The 18,220-nt window shown below is 40.7% G+C and overlaps 1 protein-coding gene across 2 annotated transcripts in view; it reads right to left on the bottom strand.

Moving 5' to 3' along the window:
- BRWD3 (bromodomain and WD repeat domain containing 3) overlaps positions 1–18,220 on the bottom strand; it is an 87,575-nt gene that overhangs the window by 25,669 nt on the left and 43,686 nt on the right. For both annotated transcript variants that reach the window (XM_037908960.2, XM_043522808.1), the window contains exons 17-25: positions 12,914–13,139; positions 11,724–11,894; positions 8,493–8,670; positions 7,583–7,676; positions 5,623–5,772; positions 3,759–3,835; positions 2,398–2,575; positions 1,051–1,167; positions 656–763 (exon numbers count right to left, since the gene is read on the bottom strand). In XM_037908960.2, coding sequence (XP_037764888.1) covers positions 656–763; positions 1,051–1,167; positions 2,398–2,575; positions 3,759–3,835; positions 5,623–5,772; positions 7,583–7,676; positions 8,493–8,670; positions 11,724–11,894; positions 12,914–13,139 — 1,299 coding nt within the window. The remainder of the gene's footprint in view (positions 1–655; positions 764–1,050; positions 1,168–2,397; positions 2,576–3,758; positions 3,836–5,622; positions 5,773–7,582; positions 7,677–8,492; positions 8,671–11,723; positions 11,895–12,913; positions 13,140–18,220) is intronic.

Raw genomic sequence — 18,220 nt, 5'->3', positions numbered from 1 at the left:
CTTGGGGCTGCTAGCTCATACCACCATGGGTACAATATTATTGTTAGTGCACTAGCTCAATGATAACCAGAACAAGTATGTCTACTTGAGCTACGAATCACACCCTAGTCCCAAGTGTGGATGTAACTTAAGGGGAGTAGTTCTTTCCCATCCCTTTCAAACTGAAGAGGCCTTGGAATAAGCATAGTTGGCCCTAAACAGCCACCACTAATACAAATTTATATATATAGTTGGGACCCCTATTTGTTACTCTCAGGTTCTGAAACAATGAGCAGTATCTGTATGTTCATTCATTCTAAGAATGCTGAAGTGATTGTATTAACGACTTGAGAGTTGCTAGTTCTATATGAGTTAGAATGCAAGAAAAGGTAATATTTCAAATTAGAGTTGTCTAACTTTTGTTAGTGAAGAATACCATTCTATGTAAACATCTGCCTTCAGCTTGAATCTCCTACTGAGTTCCTACTATCAGTGATTGATTGATTGATTGATTGGTGTAGGTCATAAAAAAAATCTGTAAAGTTTGGTTTGCAAAGCAAAACTTTTTAAACAGCATTTTTCTTTTATTTGTTCACATTTGACTTTAATGCAGAAGTTAATGACATGATTCACAGATCGTGGAAGTTTTTTGTTTTGTTTTTTTAAGTTGACTTACCCTGAGTTCCATTTTGTTCCATGGTTGTTTTTGCATGTTAACATTGTAAATTTTTGCCTTCCTTACTGCCCGTACATAAGCTTCATGGCCTTGCCTAAAATATATAATCTTAAAGAAAAGAAAAGAGAATGTGTAGATTTCATTTTAGTCACACAGTTGATCCATGGGGTTATTTTTTATTTTTATTTATTTTTTTTTTTTTACAAAAAAAGGTATCTACAAACAAGGATCATCCTAAATTCTATAGGATATTTCCATAAGGATTATTTTGTTGGAAAACACTCTTATTCTTCCTTCTGAGCAGCATGTTATTTATGTGTAGGCATCTGAAGCATCTTTATTGGCCTAGTTGAGGCAATTTCATCTGCTGTCAATGGGAACACGCACAACATTACCTCATCTCCCATTTGTGGGACAAAGGGTGAACGACGTGGTATGGTATCCAAGATCCATTGGGGTGCAAACCATTCTTCACTGGGTTCACCTTCCATCGAAAGTAATCCACTTGGTTTCTTAAACAAATTACATTACTTTTAGGGAACAAGCTGTAATTACTATTGGCAAGGCATGTGAGCAACTCATTATATAGAACAAAGCTGATTAAATATTATGAGCAAAGCAAATCCTGATATGCCAAGTCTCCAAGAAGATCAAGTGATCACCCATTATCATCAGTATAATGGCAGACTAAGGAAAGAATTCATTTCTTAAGATATATATAACAGGCCTACCAGCATGTTAAACAGCTGCTTCGACAAAAACCAAACATTCTTCAAGAGAAGCATATAATACAAAAATTAAAAATATGGAACGAACATAACTCCTTTAATGTCACAGTCCTTCCACTAACCCTTTGTAGTTCTATTTGGAACATAATTCAAAGTCAATAGGCTCACTTCAGGTGTGAATCTGACCATTTACATTTGCCCTTTGAGATGAAGTTATACAAAAGGAAAGACGTAAGGGGTGCTAATCACTTGTTTTTTTCTTTTCCATCCTCTTCACCCCAAGATATACATAAAAGTAGAATAGACAGCTGAAAAATTTGACACCTTAAGGACTAAATCCCTCAGCTATTCCAGAACATCCCTTGGCACAGCTGAGGTGAAACAAAAAGTGGCTCCAAGTCACCTTTGTGGCAAAGATCCTCAGGCTGGCTGGGAGCTGAACTGGCCCCTGGTGCAAGTTAAAGCATATTAATGGCTGCTCTGACTTACTTCTCGTTTGTGGTGACTCCAAGTGACATTGCACCAGTGGGGACTGCTGGAGCACAGTGAGTTCTGGCCCTACCTCTCCAATCCTCAAAACACTACATCCCTCCTCCTACGCATAGAGCATACTATGTTGGCTTTGCACTAGCCAGGGAAATCCTCAGACGAAAAAGGACCTTCATGTGGCCCTGGTTCTGGCCACACTTATTCAGAAAACACAAAATAACTTGGTCTGCAGTGAGTAAATATAAAGGTCTCTCTCACTAACCTACCTCTTTTATAAAAGTCTGTTCTTTTCATCATCCTAATTATAAATCACTAAAATATCAAAATTACCACTACACAACAATAGCATAACAAAGTTACACATCCAGAATCCTATTCTGTTTTATTTTAAGGTGAATTGTGACTACTGTGTTATCAGTTGTCTTTCATGTATACTTGTTTACGAAAAAAATTTAACTTGAAGACAACCATTGATGAAAGATTTATAGCCATAAATCCAAAAGCCATTAAAAAAGAAAAGCTAACCTTTTTTCTAGTCTGTTTGGGTTTCCTTCGTTTCTCTTCCAATCCTTTAGCTTCCTTTAGATTTTCATCTTCAGAGCTGCTACAGATCTTCCGAGTCGCCTGTCTGGTTTGTCTCTTTGGAGGCTGGAGATTAATTCCAGCATCTGCTGTCCAGTCAGAATATTCACTTGAAGAATCACTGTAAATATTACAAAGTAAAAAGCTAAGAAACAAGGTGTCAAGAAAACCATAACTCTGACTTTCACACAATACAGTCCTCGCCCTCATCCTGCAAGCTGCTCCATGTAGATGGGTTCCTGTGACTGTGAGGACAGCTAGCAGGATTAGAACTATATTCACATGAAGTCTATAGAAAGCCTAAATGGTGCATAATTTAGACATTCAGCATACTATTTCAGTTGAAAATTCATATACAAGCCAGAATTATATTTAATATTTGCATCATAGTAATGATTCCACTCATTCACAGAAGGCTGTAGGGACATATTTTATTGCCCTCGTGTTTTCACATCAATTCTTAATGGATTTATTCCTGGAATTTGTCAAAGTTTTAGTCTATATTAGTGGAGTCTTTAAATGTATACTGCTGACTTCCACAACATCACAGTAACCGACATACACTTTCTGATTTAATATGACCTTTCGTCCCTCCAAACACAGAAGGAGAGTATTTTTTAAAAAATTCTAAAAATTATGCACAAAGGTATTTTGACAAATTCATTACAAAGAGCAGAACAGATCTGGCCACTTTAGCACAATGCAGTCATTCTGTGTCAATGCTATTATTTCACTACTCAAATAATCAACTAACATTTGTGTTTTAGGTAGCTGACTCACAAATATGAAAACGCTTCATTTTGCTGATCTACTTCATACTAGTTCCTAATCTTGCGCAGAGAACACAAAAAAACTGTATAGCGGATAAGAAAAAAGAAGAAAGTCTTCAGACTAAAAAACATTTGAAAGTATAGGTCTTTCACACTGCTTTAACAAAAGGTAAGTGGTTTTGTAAACACTTTTATAATTACTTGGTCAATTTCACTATTATACTTCCTAATTAAAGAGACAAATATTCTGTCCAGAGTGATGGAGCCTGTAAACTTCAATGAGGAGCAGTGCAGAGCACAAACATCTACTAAACAAGGTGTGAGTCTCCTCCTTCCCTTAATCTCTCACAGAAGTAACAGATTTACTTATTTTATAGTGAAATATTTACTTATTTTATGGTGAAATAAGTCCTAGATACTTATTTCCATATTGTAGTCATGGCTCCAGAAATACCAACCGTCACGGTACGGCTTTCTAAGACTACATAAATCACAAGACAAACAAGAAATATTTAGGAGGACAGGAAAAGCTACCTGGAACTGCTTTCACTTTGCCATACAGCCACAGCGTCGTCCACAGAGGCATCACTTGTGCCAACTGTTTCATCTTCCTGCATTAAAAACAAAAGAATCATGTTGTTATTCCTGCTGCCATATTTTCACCAAATATTTTCTCTTTCATATTATATATGCAGTAGTATCTCAGAGTTACAAACACCAGAGTTATGAACTGACCAGTCAACGACACACCTCATTTGGAACCAGAAATATGCAATCAGGCAGCAGCAGAGACAAAGAAAATAAAAACACCACAAATACAGTACTATGTTAAACAGAAACTACTAAAAAAAGAGAAAGTATAAAAAAAGATTTGACAGTAAGGAAACTGTTTCTGTGTTTGTTTAATTTAAATTAAGATGGTTAAAAGCAGCATTCTTCTTCTGCATAGTAAAGTTTCAAAGCTGTATTAAATCAATGTTCAGTTGTAAACTTTTGAAAGAACAACCCATAATGTGTTGTTCAGAGTTACAAATGTTTCAGAGTTATGAATAACCTCCACTCCCGAAGTTCTCCTGTATTTGCCTGAAAAATATCACGATGCAAACACCCGGATGACACAAGTTACACAACATGCCTCTCCTCACAAACCACTGCACCTTTGATAGTAGCATGAGCTACTAAGGCATGGGACAACACCCGCCCTCGAGGCATTCTAGAACCAAAATTTTATATTTTATATATATAAATAAAATTCCACACCACCTATAAAAATGTCCTTTAGGTCCTTTCAACCTCAAAAAACTTGACCCAAAATCCACAGGAAAGGGAAAGGCTGGATGTGGTCAGTGCACATCTGCTGACCCCGAATATATTCAGAGAATTCCAGTTATTAGTACATGACCATCATTTCTCCCTCACAAAGTTGCCTCTGCAGAACAGGTGGAAGAAGAAAAGCCTGATTTTTTGGGGGGTGATGCACATAGTCTTTAATGGGTCTTGCTGCTACTGAAGGTTTTTGGTCTGCAAGGCAAAGAGCTCCTCCAGTGGAGAGCTGCAAAGGCAGATGCATGAGGAAGAACTTCATATCATCAAATGTTAAAACAATAAAAAAGTACTTAAAATGTTTCTTTCTTAAAAGCTTAAAAGGTATTAATTTCTAATATCTGAAACATATATCCATTAATACACAAGTATGGCCTTAATCAATCTAATAGTAAGCTTTTTCTTCTTGTCAGAATTCTGATAACTATGGTGAGCTTTTAACTGAGCATTTAATTCACATGTATTTTAGTGTTAAGTTACAGAGCAGGAGAAAGCAGTGAATATATACAATATGTATAACGTGTCTTATTTTACATGCTCCCCTTTCCTTGCTGAGAGGAAAAATTACATTTAATCTGTGAAACTTCCAATCCTTACTCTCGCCAATATCAACCACTAACACCAATACAGGATCTTTAAAAGTTGCTGCCCAGATGTACACGAAACCAACCTACTTAGTGACATCTACAATACATGTGCAATTTGAAGTCTACTATTTGCATGAAACACCAGAATAGCAAATGTTAGAAAGCAACGTCCAGGCCAGTTAAATTGACCTGACAACACTTCAAGACTTCCTAGCAGATGATGTCCATAAAACAATCCATTTTAACTAGATTTGAATACTTTTATATTTATATTTCTGCCAATTTAGGCACTGAAATAAAATGGTTCATCTCCTTCCCAGACTGATTTAATAAAATAATGGCATGAATCCTAAAAACAACTGAATCAAATCCTTCTTCATAAAGGAAGAGGAAATCCTGAGTCTTAATGATAACACCTTTTTGAGAACATCTGTCATCAAACCACACAACCAAGGAACATATTGAAACAATTACTTGAGGTGTCATACCTCGGAGGAGCTTTCAGATTCTTCCTTTGTACGTGCATTTTGACTTGCTCCCTGCTGATTGTGTTCAATGGTGGAGCGTGTTTGGTAGGCATGCTGGCGTTTACGTTGGTTTCTTCTCAAAGATCGTCCACTGCCAGGTTGATAATCACTCTTTTGTTACGGGGGAAAAAAGACAAAGATTAGATTTTTTTAACAGTTAAATATATATATACACTACAAAAACATGCCATATTAAAAGGACTGGATGCTGTCCAACTCTCAACGGAAAACCAGAAAATCTGGAGTTCGGGCTGAAATGCCATCCCTAACTTACTCTGGCTTGGCTATATTGCTCATATTGCCCATTGTTTTAAGAAGTGATTTGACCCTGAAAAATTGGTTATGCAAAAATACCACTTTCTTGCTGAACAGCTGTTCCCTGTGGTCTTGACTACAAAAAAGAAATGTACTATTCTAAGGACTGTGTGATTCCTCTAGCACACTTGTAAAATACATGTATAAAAATGCCACAAATCAAACTGTGAGATTACACTTGCTTTCAACAAGTCTCTAAATACTGTTTCAGTCAACACCATTTCAGTACTAGTGTGGATGTAGCTTGCTGGCATAAAAGCACAAAAGGTTCACATAACCTTCCCACTACTGTTCAAGAAGAGAAAGCCTGCCCTCTATTACACCTGTCTGGTTCCAAAGAAAAACATAGGATTGGACATATGATTTTATTGATTACTCAGCAGCAGCAACAAAGCCAGCTTGACTTTCAGATCTCAGGTTGACTTTTCAGAACTGGCACTTGGAAAAAGAACCTCATCTCTTTTACTTGTAACAAACATGAACAATGTGTGTTTTTTAACAAAGTAAAAGGTCTCCACCACTGAAAGCCCTTTTGGGCAGGAACAGTCTTTTTATTTTGTATTTGTACAGCGACTAGCACAGTGAACTTCTAGGCACTATGCTAATCCAAATAATAAATAATAATAATGGAGAGGAGGAAGACGAAGACTGAAGTTCCCTGAAAAGGGATCCTATCAGCTGCAATACTTACATACAATGGGTGAAATCCAGGCCCACTGAAATCAATGGGACTTTTTCAATGACTTCAGTGGGGACAGGATTTCATGCAATACAGACGTATTAAAAATGGTGTTTTGTATTTTAATTAATGGCACTTTTTAAAAAGCCCTTACAGCAGTGTGTGTGAATCAGTCTTTGAACGATATCAGTATCATCTGGTGGGTGTACAAAACAGATCTTTGATGTGGTATCTTAAACTGGCTGTGTAATATGAACTGATAGAACAGTGCTGTTGCAATTTAGGGGCCTCTGTGCCCGAACACTGGGACTTCACATAGACCCCGGGGTTCATGACAGCAGTTGCAGAACAGAGAGACGTTAAATGAACCCTTTTTAAAAAATGAGTAAAGTAGTTACACATATACAACACTTAATTTGTCAAGCAGTCAGACATTTAAACTATTTTTCAATTTAAAATCTAACATTTGGTCCTCAAATAAAGTCTGTGTATAACAAAAAATGTATTGCATTCCTGAGAGCCCGAAAATATGTTAAGCCCTCATCCTGCAAAAAGAACCATGCAGGAACAGAGCTCCACTAAAGAATAGGAGGCTCCATGTGGATGCAGCATTTGCCCATATATTGCAAGTTGTAGGATCAAGATCTTGGTACCAACATTTTTTTAAATTTAAGATGAACCTTTACTCACTTAAAGGTAATTCACTTTTTCTCTCCCCCGCCCCCGACAATGGTTTACACCTAACAGCAAATTGTTCTGCAGCACAGACTAACTTCAAAATGGAGCTACATATAGGAAAATTAGAAAGATTAAGTAGCAAGGATATTAAAACATCTAGAAAAATTTCTGTTGGACTTTTTTTTTTGCACAATGCTTAAAATGGTCTCCATTCTTATTTTCCCTTTTCTTCTAATGAAAACTACTCACCCTTTGCAAGGTGTGGGATGGTTTTCTCCTCTTTTCAACAGTGTAAAGATTAACTTCCATATCACCTTTGGCAGCTCGGCATTCTTCCTGAACCCTAAAAGCATATGGCAGACATTCATCTTATTCACTAAATCATTAAACAGACTGACAATCTAGTTACTAAATGTGTTTAAAATAGTATTTGCTTCCTTGCTAACAGCTAAGTTGGCATAAGTCCTGCTAGCACCCAGAGATTGTTCTATGTTTGTTTTTAAACAAAGCAAAAAACTCTTTTGATATCATTAGTCATTTCCCTATAAAAGGGGAGCTTGCTGGACGTTTGATAATAGCTCAAGAAATATTTCACTGAGCATGACGATCCATTAAAATTTTAAAAAGCTGCACTAGGGAAAAAAAACCTTTCAAGAAAGAGAACAGTCAAAATAAAACTGGCCCCAAAAAGGTAAGAATAGAATATCTGAACCAGCAAAGGAGGAGTTAAATAACCATATAGGTAAGAAATTACCATTCTCCAAATTCCCAAGCAGAATATAACCCTAATTATTAACTCTAAGTCTGAAGAAAATACAATACTGAAAAATCAATTTCTTTAAAAAAAAATGTAAATAATCCCTCTTATTTTTGAAAGAGGTATCATTGAAACACTACATGACTTATTCTTCCTCCCCCAAGCATGCTTTGGAACATTATACATGCACACCCAGGAAACAATAGACTCCCAAAAGTTATAATATGATCTTTAGTAGTATACGCAGTTCATAATGTTTGTACAATTGATTCCATATGGACAGCACATATTGGATTCATAAAGAAATACAAACATATTAACTCAATATATTTTAGTATTCTTGTACTGCAAAGGAATGGAGATGATTCCAACAAAAATTCAGTATCAATGGCTTCATCTTACCTGCTAACCCCTGGATGCAGCTCATTCACCACTACTCTTCTGCTCCAGGCCATGAGATCTCTCTCTGTGGCCATCTGACTGCGAGGAGCATTGAGATGCATTTGCCGGACCCCCTCAATCTGACCGCTACGTCTGAGACCAACATTTGGTGGGGAGTCCAAACCTGGACTTCTAAGAGCTAAAATACAAAAATGAAGATCTCTTTCCCTTTCATTTCCACAACTATTTTAATAAAAATCTATGCTTAAAAATTTAGACCTAGACAGAGAGTTTCTTCTCAGCCCTCTGCAAGTGGCGGAGCATAATTGCGCTGGTTCAGGGAGGGCAGTTTTATCACAGTTACTGATCAACTGAAAATCAGTTACTAACATGAGGTGAGGGGTTTTGACACTTTCGATGAATACCTAGGAATACCTACTTCTATATGTTGCTGGACTGTTACCAACCACTTTGCACACTCATAAAAAAAGTGATCAGTCTGTGCTGTGACTTCCTATGGTACCTGGAGTTTTCGAGGAAATTTCTCAACAAAGTAATGACTAGGCCAACATAAGATGCATAAGTAAAGTTTTTATAAGTACTAGGGGCCAAAGTCCCATTGATTTTCAACAGGACTTTTACTTAGGAGCTTTTGAAAATGTCATGCTACAAAAGCAGATGAGACTGCTGTAGGCTCCAACACATTCACTTGCACTGTTTCTGTACCCTGTTTTGCCTTTTTTGGGTTCAAAAAAGAACTAGATAAATTCATGGACAATAGTTCCATCAATGGCTATTAGCCAGCATGGGCAGGCATGGTGTCCCTAGCCTCTGTTTGCCAGAAGCTGGGAATGGGCGACCGGGAATGGAGCACTTGATGATCACCTGTTCTGTTAATCCCCTCTGAAGCACCTGGCATTGGCCACTGTCGAAAGACAGGATACCGGGCTATATGGACTTTTGGTCTGACCCAGTATGGCCATTCTTATATTCTTAGACACAACTCTGTCCCTGAGCTGCTCTCAAGGCAGCACAGCTACATACTGTCCTTTACCCAGAGCCAGACGAAGTCTGAATCTTTCCTCTAGTCAGTCAAGTGGGGATAAGAAGATCCTGGGCAGTACTAGTACCACAGCTATTCCTGTCTTTGGTTTACGTGGCCATTTAGAATTGAAATTATCTAATTTCTATATGCACAAATATGGTGCACATGCAAAGTAGACTCATAATTATGCAAAGCTGTATGAAAATCTGGTTCTTAAAGTGTCAATTAGGCTTAAATGTAAACACCTCACTGATGTGAATACAGGCAGTTCATGTGTCCCACAGCTACTGTTTAAAGTAGGCTGCAAACTCTGGAAGACAATGGGGCATCAGTTTACACTCCGTTCATGTTTGGAAAGTTATCTTAACCATATGGACTAGACTTTTTTTTTTTTTTTTTTTTTTTTTTAAATGAAAGCTTGCATTGTGCAAAATTTAAAAATCGATCACAAGGGACAGATAAGAACCTCAAGCCGGCTGGACTGAGCTGGGTGTTTGAAACCACTGTATTAGATCAAAATGAAATTAGGTGTTCTGTTGGTAATCCTTTCCGATCACTACTTTGGTTTAAGGAAAGGCAGTTCTAAGCATACTGCTCCCACGGATCTGTATCAGTAGCAGATAGTTTAAACATAAGCAAGTCACTCAGTCATTTAAAACCTAAAACCAGATTACTAGCAAATGTACAGTAAACTTTTTAAGAGCTTTGGATACTATGAATAAACTGATTTGTGACTAGCTGACTCACAGCACAAGTCCACAGCATCTGTTACAACAGACAGTAAGCTGCTTTGTGATCAGCTGGTCAGATCTGATTGGGTTTGATTGTAGCTTTTAATCATGGTCTCTAACAGAACAATGGGACAGGAGAACAAATTCAAGCTTTGAAATGAAACAGTGGGACAAAGCAGATATGTTTAATTTATGAACACTGATGCATACAGGCAGTAGCAAGAGAGCATTAGCCTTTCACAGCACTGTACTCTAATAACTTCGTCTACTTACTAATTATACGCTGTTATGGTGACATTAAGATAGGAAAAGTTAGAAAGCATCATCCCTGCAGCGAATAAATGATAATAAGGTAAGATAGTAAAAGTTTATTTTTAGAAAAAGTTTGTAAGAGAATTATGGTCTAATTGTCTTAAGCAATCAGGCACTACCCAGCTGGAACATCAAGTGCCCTCAGTTGCACCTCACACTCAATTCTTCTACTAAGTCATCACCTGTGCTCCAAAGACCTCCAGATGAGTTACTAATGCTTAAATCAGCGATTCTCAAACTGGGTCACAACCTCATGTTAATGGGGTCGCCTGGGCTGGCGTTATACTTGCTGGGGCCCAACGCCAAAGCCCGACCCCCATCGCCAGGGGCCAAAGCCAAGGGTTTCAGGCCAGGGCAGTGGGGCTTGGGCTTCGGCCCTCCCGCCTGGGGTCGTGTAGTAATTTTTGTTGTCAGAAGGGGCATCACGGTGCAATTAAGTTTGAGAACCCCTGGCTTACATGAATGGGGAAAGACAGGGAAAGAAAGCACATACAAGACAATCATGATAGAACTGGGAGAATAATTGATATTTTGGTTCAAGTCAGCAAACTGAAAAATCAGAGAAAATATTTTGTAAATGTTAGGCATTTGTCAAAAAACCAGAAAAGTCCATTTTCAGGGGGAGAGGAGGAACAGATTGTGAGGAACTGTGTGTGGTGTCCCTTGATAACCTTTAGCCAGTAGTTAATGCACTTGTCTAGGATTGCGAGACTCACGTTTGAATCCCCAGTCTGAAGCAGGGATCTGAATTCATGTCTCTCCCCTTCCTTGTAACAATCCTAACCACCAAGCTACAGGCTATTCTGCTCTGAATCTCTCTGGTTCAAGCTGTTCCACTTTGCATAAATATTCACTCAGCCAGAGAGAGAATGCCTCCATAGCCTGGTGATTAAGGCACTCATCTGTGAGGTAGGAGATGTGGATTCAATCAATTCTCTGAACCAGACAGAGAGAAGATCTGAATCTGGATGGACACAGGCAAACACACATGCTTTTCTGAAGTTGGCCCTGAAAAGCATTTCCCCAGTTGAAACTACTGGGTCAAATTTGCAAAAACATTGGCATTCTCAGTTCAGCCAGTCCAGGCGCCTGGTCACAGTAGTTCAGAGTGCTTTCCTAGCTTTCTGACTAAATGACTAATCAAGACATGGGGGGAATACTTACCACCATTAATAGAGTGTGATCTACTGTATGGAGGGTTTGGGATAGCTTCTCCTTCATTCATTCGCCTCAGATCTTGTTCTCTCTGCAGCTCCCTAATCATTCCATCCAGAATACTCTCATCCTGGTCATTGGTTTGCTGCCCAATCACCTGTTCAATCACTTCACCATCACCTTAGTGAGAACAAAGCACCAGTTTTACTAACAACCCAAACACACTCAAACTCCGCACCAAGTGCTTTCCTGCCTTCAATTCACATACATTATATAATTTTGCATTTTATTTGTATTGAACCAAGTTGACTCTTCTATTGTAAGATACATGGCTTGCCAACTATTTCAACAAGGTGGTAGACTACAACAAAGATTTCCATGAGATACCTAGCTCCTCCTCTGAATACTTTCCCATTAAGTTCAGTTCTAGTGGTTTCTCATTCCACTCATGCTACGGATTTTAAAAACTATTTTATCATTCATATGGATTGCAGCAAGAGCCAAAGACTACCAGTTTGTATGAAAGCATATACTCATAAAAGAGCCAAGAGAAGTCTTCTTGCTATCTGGTTTTTATACCTCATTATTCTGCTACCCAAATTTCTCTTGCCATATAGGGAACTACTTATCTATGCAGAGTCCAAAAAGATTCTCCCCACCCGTTGCAAGTATTAAGCTGAAAGCCACATCTAGCAGTAGAGAAAACAAATACTGTACTAATGTTTCATTTGGTGTTAACGGTCAGATTTTTTACAGAGATCCTCCTGTAGCAAAGTTTATATTACAAAGAACAAAAAATTGATTCCAAAACCAAAACCCCTCTTCCTTTTCAAAGATTACTTTACTTTATAACTATTGTATTAACAAAATACAGGGCCCTATTCTGCCAGTCTTGTATACAGCTCCACTGAAATTAATGGATTTGCTCACTATACAGAATAAGGCTCACTAATGTTTGAGTGCTACAGATTCTCTGCAATAACCCAAATCCTGTCTCTGGTTTTAAGACAGGCCAATCAGTACACTTCCATTGCTTCATTCATGCTGTAATTCATCCCTCACATATTAACACTGGACTGAAGATCACGGTCTAGCTGAAGAAGAGTGATAACAGATCATTCCCTCTGGTGTTGCCCTAGTTAATTAGCATTCATATACTTTTCAGTAAGTTTGTTAAACAAGAACTTTAGATAACATACCATTAGCCACATATCCCAGCTGAGGAATAAGTTGTTCATCCTTACAATTTTCCCGTCCTGGTACAAGACGCTGGTATCTTGTGGGATGTGGATTTCCATCCACATCCACCAGGAATGGGGGAGGCATGAGATGTGGAGCCTGTTGGGTCTGTTCATCCAGCACATAGTTATTAGCATCACGGATCAGTGGCCGATAATCCGTATGGAAGAACATCTGATCTGGAATCTACATGAAAGACAATTTAGTAATAGGTGAGCGTTCACTAACAGCAGTCTGCTTTGGAATGGTTTCTGCACCCACAGAACACAACTCCTATGCAGGGGATCTGCAGAGCCAAATACATGATGAACAACATAAATGCGTTCTATACCCAAGGCTTGAAAATTCTGATGCCATGCATCAAACTTCAGCAGCAGGATATGCCAAGCAAGGCAGAAAGAGAATAGGAGTAAGTGCCTTGTACCCCTTTCTAATGATTCTCCTTGGACAGCTTAAAGAATGACATTGCTGGATTCTGGAAGTAAGTGTGCAGTCCTCCACTCGTCATAATGAAAAACAGATGGAGAAATAAAAAAAAATTAACCATGTAAGTAGATAGGGAAGAGAGTGAGAATGGAGGTAATCAGGTGCCAATAGGCGCTCAGAAGACCAAGTTTCACATTTCCTGTAAACTAAACATAATTCTATTATAGGCTAAAAAAAACACCCCAAAGCCAAAACCACTACTGGTCCCACCACCACTACTCATATCCCAGAAGGTATCTGAAAAGGCCTCATTTCATTTTTATTATGGCAGAGCAGCAGTTCTGCTCTATTTAAGGTTCAGAGTCACTGTTTGAAAGGCGACTATTTTAAGTGCACTAAAATCCACATGCTGACTCAGAATGTCTTGAAATCCACTTGCTGTGGACCCTCATGAGTGTGGGGTCCAAATTCAGACTCATGTGTGCAAAGGGTTCCTGAGATACAGCCTCCCAAAAATGGTGTTTACAAAAATCACTTGGTGGTTCTAACTCTTTTTGCCCACACATGGGTCTCAAACTATAGCTCTGATCCTCCCCAAACTGGTATCACCCTTAGGAATTTATCTAGTGCTTCGACCCACTGCCTCTTTGAAGAAGCACATTTCAAAAGCTATTAAGGGTAAAGTTTAAAACTCCAGGTCAGCATGAGTGAAACTGACATGCCAAAGAGAACAAAATGCAGCCAGACCAAGGCACTGTGAAGCCAGAGGGCTTGCAGACAGTTATTACAGATGCTGGGAGGAGACATGCTGTGGTCACGGAACCTGAGCTACACTCATGTACTGCAAGGGCAAACCCTACCCTTGACAGCTTCCAAGTTCCTTGCTCTCAGCCTGCATTCTGCAAAGGCTCCTTTTGGAAGTTTGGCACTGAGACCAACATGTCTAGTTTACAGAGCTCTAAAATCCACAAGGAGACACTGATTCTACTGTAGAAGCGTTGTCAAGGAAATTAGTGTTAATTAAACACAGGAAAGATGAACGACTCTAGTAAGCAGTTAGGATAATGCACTCATGCCTGAACCTTCTGAACAATGGGACAAAGTGGGATCAAAGAAAAGTTGCTCATAACATTTTCTGATTCTTATAACTATTTTGATGCAGAGCTTAGGAATACAGGGGGGATCAGAGCCGAGTGGGGGAATGCAGGGCTGTGTTAGAGCAGTGCACAAGGTGTGGGGAATGGGAGGTGGTGTGGGGAATGCCCCTTTGCCAACCTTCATGCTTTCGTGCTGTGCTCTTCCACACCTACTGAGGAGCCAGCACACCTTGATAACAACCCTTATTAGCATAAGGGAACATCCTAACACTATGTTTTTGAAAATCAGGTTCAGTGGTTAGAGCTTTGACAAAGAACTAGGGTTCCAAAAAAGTAGTTTTTCTACGATCCCTCAAGGAATAAAAGGATCATCCTCAATAGGACCTTTCCTTTCTGAGAGCTCAGAAGCACTGACGGCGCAGAACAATAAGGACATACTTCGGAGGAAGGGAACTGGAGCCATCTGTGCCCTCCCTCCCCAGCTCCCTGTGACTGCTCAACTAGGTGAAAGGAGGGGGCTCCAAGGCTAACCAGTAAGGGGGAAGGAATCCAGAACTCACCACCTTCCAGATGCTGCCTCCAGCAGTGGAAGGGGCTCCTCCTGTCCCTTCCTGCCTCCAACTTGCATGTCACTCCTCGCAGCCATGCCCACATCCCTCCCCACAGCCCTTCCTAGCTTACCAGGACCATGGTAAGGCAGAGGGAGAAGCAGGTGGATATGTGGAGAGGCCTTGGAGGAGCAGGTGCGGGGGGTGGTCAGAGATGGGTATGATAAAGAGAATGTTAGAGGAGTTGGAGCAGCGTAAGAGCAGCAGAGAGGAATCTGAGCAGTGATGGAAAATATGGGGGTGCTGGACTTGTGTAGGGAAGAGCGGGGTGCAAAGGAAGGGGTGTCAGCGGTCTGAGCAGTGGGGGATGTTGAGGGCTTCAGCTCTGTCCCACCAAAATCCCCCAAATACATGCCCCCATATTTGTCCCCTTACTTCAAAAAAGTCCCCAATGACTTCATGCTAGTCCCTGAACTTGCCTGCATCCTCTCCCCAGCTCTTCGGTCTCTGGGTCCCATGCCAAAATCTGCCTCATCACAGGGATGGACTGAGGAGGGAGAACAGGGTTGTGCTGGACAAGCAGAGAGGCCAGAGACAAGGTTATGATGGGGGAGCGAAGGGACTAACATGAAGCCAATGCATTCTGCGGTCAGAGTAATCATTGCCAAGAAGCCAGAGGCAATGGAAGGGGAGTGCTGGGCTGTGGCACATGGGGAAGCATAAAAATTATTTTTAGAAAACCAAGAACATTAAATGTCCAAGAATTTCGTTCCCTGAGAGTTAAGGTTATCCAATGGTGCTTCATGCCCTTCCAGAATGGGGAGAATGGCTACACTGAAACTTCTGAAAATCAGGACATACAGAGTTAAGGTACATGCTCAATTCACAATGCAAGCTTAACTCTGCCCACTTTGAATGGCTGTCCAATGTGCTGATAGCTAAGGATATGATTTAGTCATGGATATTCTTAGTATAAATCATGGACAGGTCACAGACAAACAAAAATTCACGGCCGGTTACCTGTCCATGACTTACATTATAAATACCCTTGACTAAATCGGGGAGGGGAGACTGGTGACATGACCACTTCCACCAGCTTCATCCCAGACATCACCTGGGATGTGAGAACAGATGCGTGCACACTCACTCTCCGTGGAAGAGCACGTCCTTCTCCTTTCCTTTCCTGTCCCTTTCCTTTTGCCTTCGGAGTCTACCAAGACTGTATATTTTGCAACACACCTATAAGCCTGTGACCAGAAAGACAGCTAACTGTAATTCCCTAAACACCTGATGCTGGTACAAGATTGCCAGGTCTCAGATTGGCTGATATCACGTACTGTGCTTATGTTTCTTCAGCAGTGAGGTTACGAGTCAACACTAGAGACAGAAGAAGCATTTTCTAATTTTTGCTGTTCTTCTCCCCCCTGCCTTGTGTGAGCTTTTCTTGTTTTGTCTTCTAGGAAATGGGATTAGATTTTAAGAATAAAAACTATAATGAGACCTCCAGCCCATCTCAACTAAAAATTCTCTTTTCCCCAATAGGACAGTTATCACCATCTTTAATATCATCTAAAAAACTGTCAAGACAAGGAAATTTCCCTCTTAAAACTCTCTCTCCAGCTAAAGAGAAAAAGATTATCGTTAAAATGAAAGCCTTACCTAATACTTAGGGCCCTTCCAAATTCACGGCCATGAAAAACGCATCGCAGACCGTGAAATCTGGTCTCCCCCTGGTCTTTTGTGTGCTTTTACACTATACTATACAATACAGATTTCACAGAGGAGACCAGCGTTTCTCAAATTGGGGTCCTAACCCAAAAGGGAGTTGCAGGGGTGTCAAGGTTATATAGAGGGGTCACAGTCAGTGTTCCCTCTAGTTTTTCCAGCCCATGTGCAGAATGATTTTTGTTCTGTGCACCAATAAGGAGGTGATGTGTGACACATCACCTTCATATTGGTGCACATAACAAAATTCATGGGGTGGGGCCAACAGGTTCGGAATGTGGGATGGGCCTCAGGGCTGGGGCAGAGAGTTAAGGTGCGGGCTCTGCCAGGGATGAGGCGCTAAGGGCTGGGGCAGAGGGTTGGGATGCAGGGGGTGAGGGCTCCGGCTGGGAGTGTGGGCTCTGGGGTGGGGGCGGGGATGAGCGGTTTGGGGTGCAGGAGGATGCTCCAGGGCTACGGTGGGGAGAGCAGCCCCTGGGCTGGGCGGGGGGAGAGGCACATCTCCCCACCACGGCAGCTCCGGGCCTGGGGCCGCAGGATAGGTGCCCCTCCCACAGCAGGTCAGGCAGGAGCTGGGTTTGAGCCAGGGGAGGGGAGTCCTGGCCACGGCAGTTCTGGGCCACTCCAACTGGATTTGGGGCAGGGTAGGGATGCCCCGGCCACCCTGGGCTGCAGCAGAATTGGGGCCTGGGGAGGGACACTCATGTTGGACAGCTTCATGGCCACATTAATACCTTTGTCTCTTGGGGTCCATTTATTCCATATAAATTAATACAAAACCACCGTAGGACGAAGTCTAACATCTTCTCTTTGCTTAGGCTAAACTCGAGTTTAGGCTGGGTTTAGCAAAGAGGAGTTACCTACACCTGACCTATACTCAAACACTGAGCCTAACTCCACACAGTCCACCCCAGACTACTTTAGCCTTGCCCTGAGGATTACATCTGAGACATTGCCTTCAGGTATCCCCCACTAAGCTGTGGAGACCAAAAATCACATATGCCACCAAATGGCAGACAATCCCCCTGGCAAGAAGAGTCCTGTGCACTGCTACGGACACAAACTATAGAACTCAGCAATGAAATCAGGCATACTTGGTTTCTCAAGGTACACGTGAACCTTTCCTCCCACCACAGGGAGAGCTTTTCCAACCTGCTCCAATTGATCCCTGTTCCATTCAATACAGGTACATAAAATAGTGAATGCAGCTGAAGTGCATGCAGATAAATGCCACAATACCTACTTGGAACACAGCACAAACAATGGTACATTCTTGTAGTCGTTTTTCATGTCTACTTATGGGGCCACCCTACTGAACCATTCCCAGTAGCAACTACCAGCTCCAGAGGGCAGAATTAAGGTTAAATATCAGGAGTGCCTGTACTTTACACCTCCGTATTTCCTAATTTTCAGAGGTCTAAGAAAAGAAATCTGGAGCATTTACTATATATGAGTTAATCTCATCACTGTC

Source organism: Chelonia mydas, chromosome 9 (genome assembly GCF_015237465.2).
Source record: "Chelonia mydas isolate rCheMyd1 chromosome 9, rCheMyd1.pri.v2, whole genome shotgun sequence".
NCBI lineage: Eukaryota > Metazoa > Chordata > Testudines > Cheloniidae > Chelonia > Chelonia mydas.
Note: the sequence above shows the minus strand (reverse complement) of the source record. Positions and strands in the feature narration are given on the sequence as shown.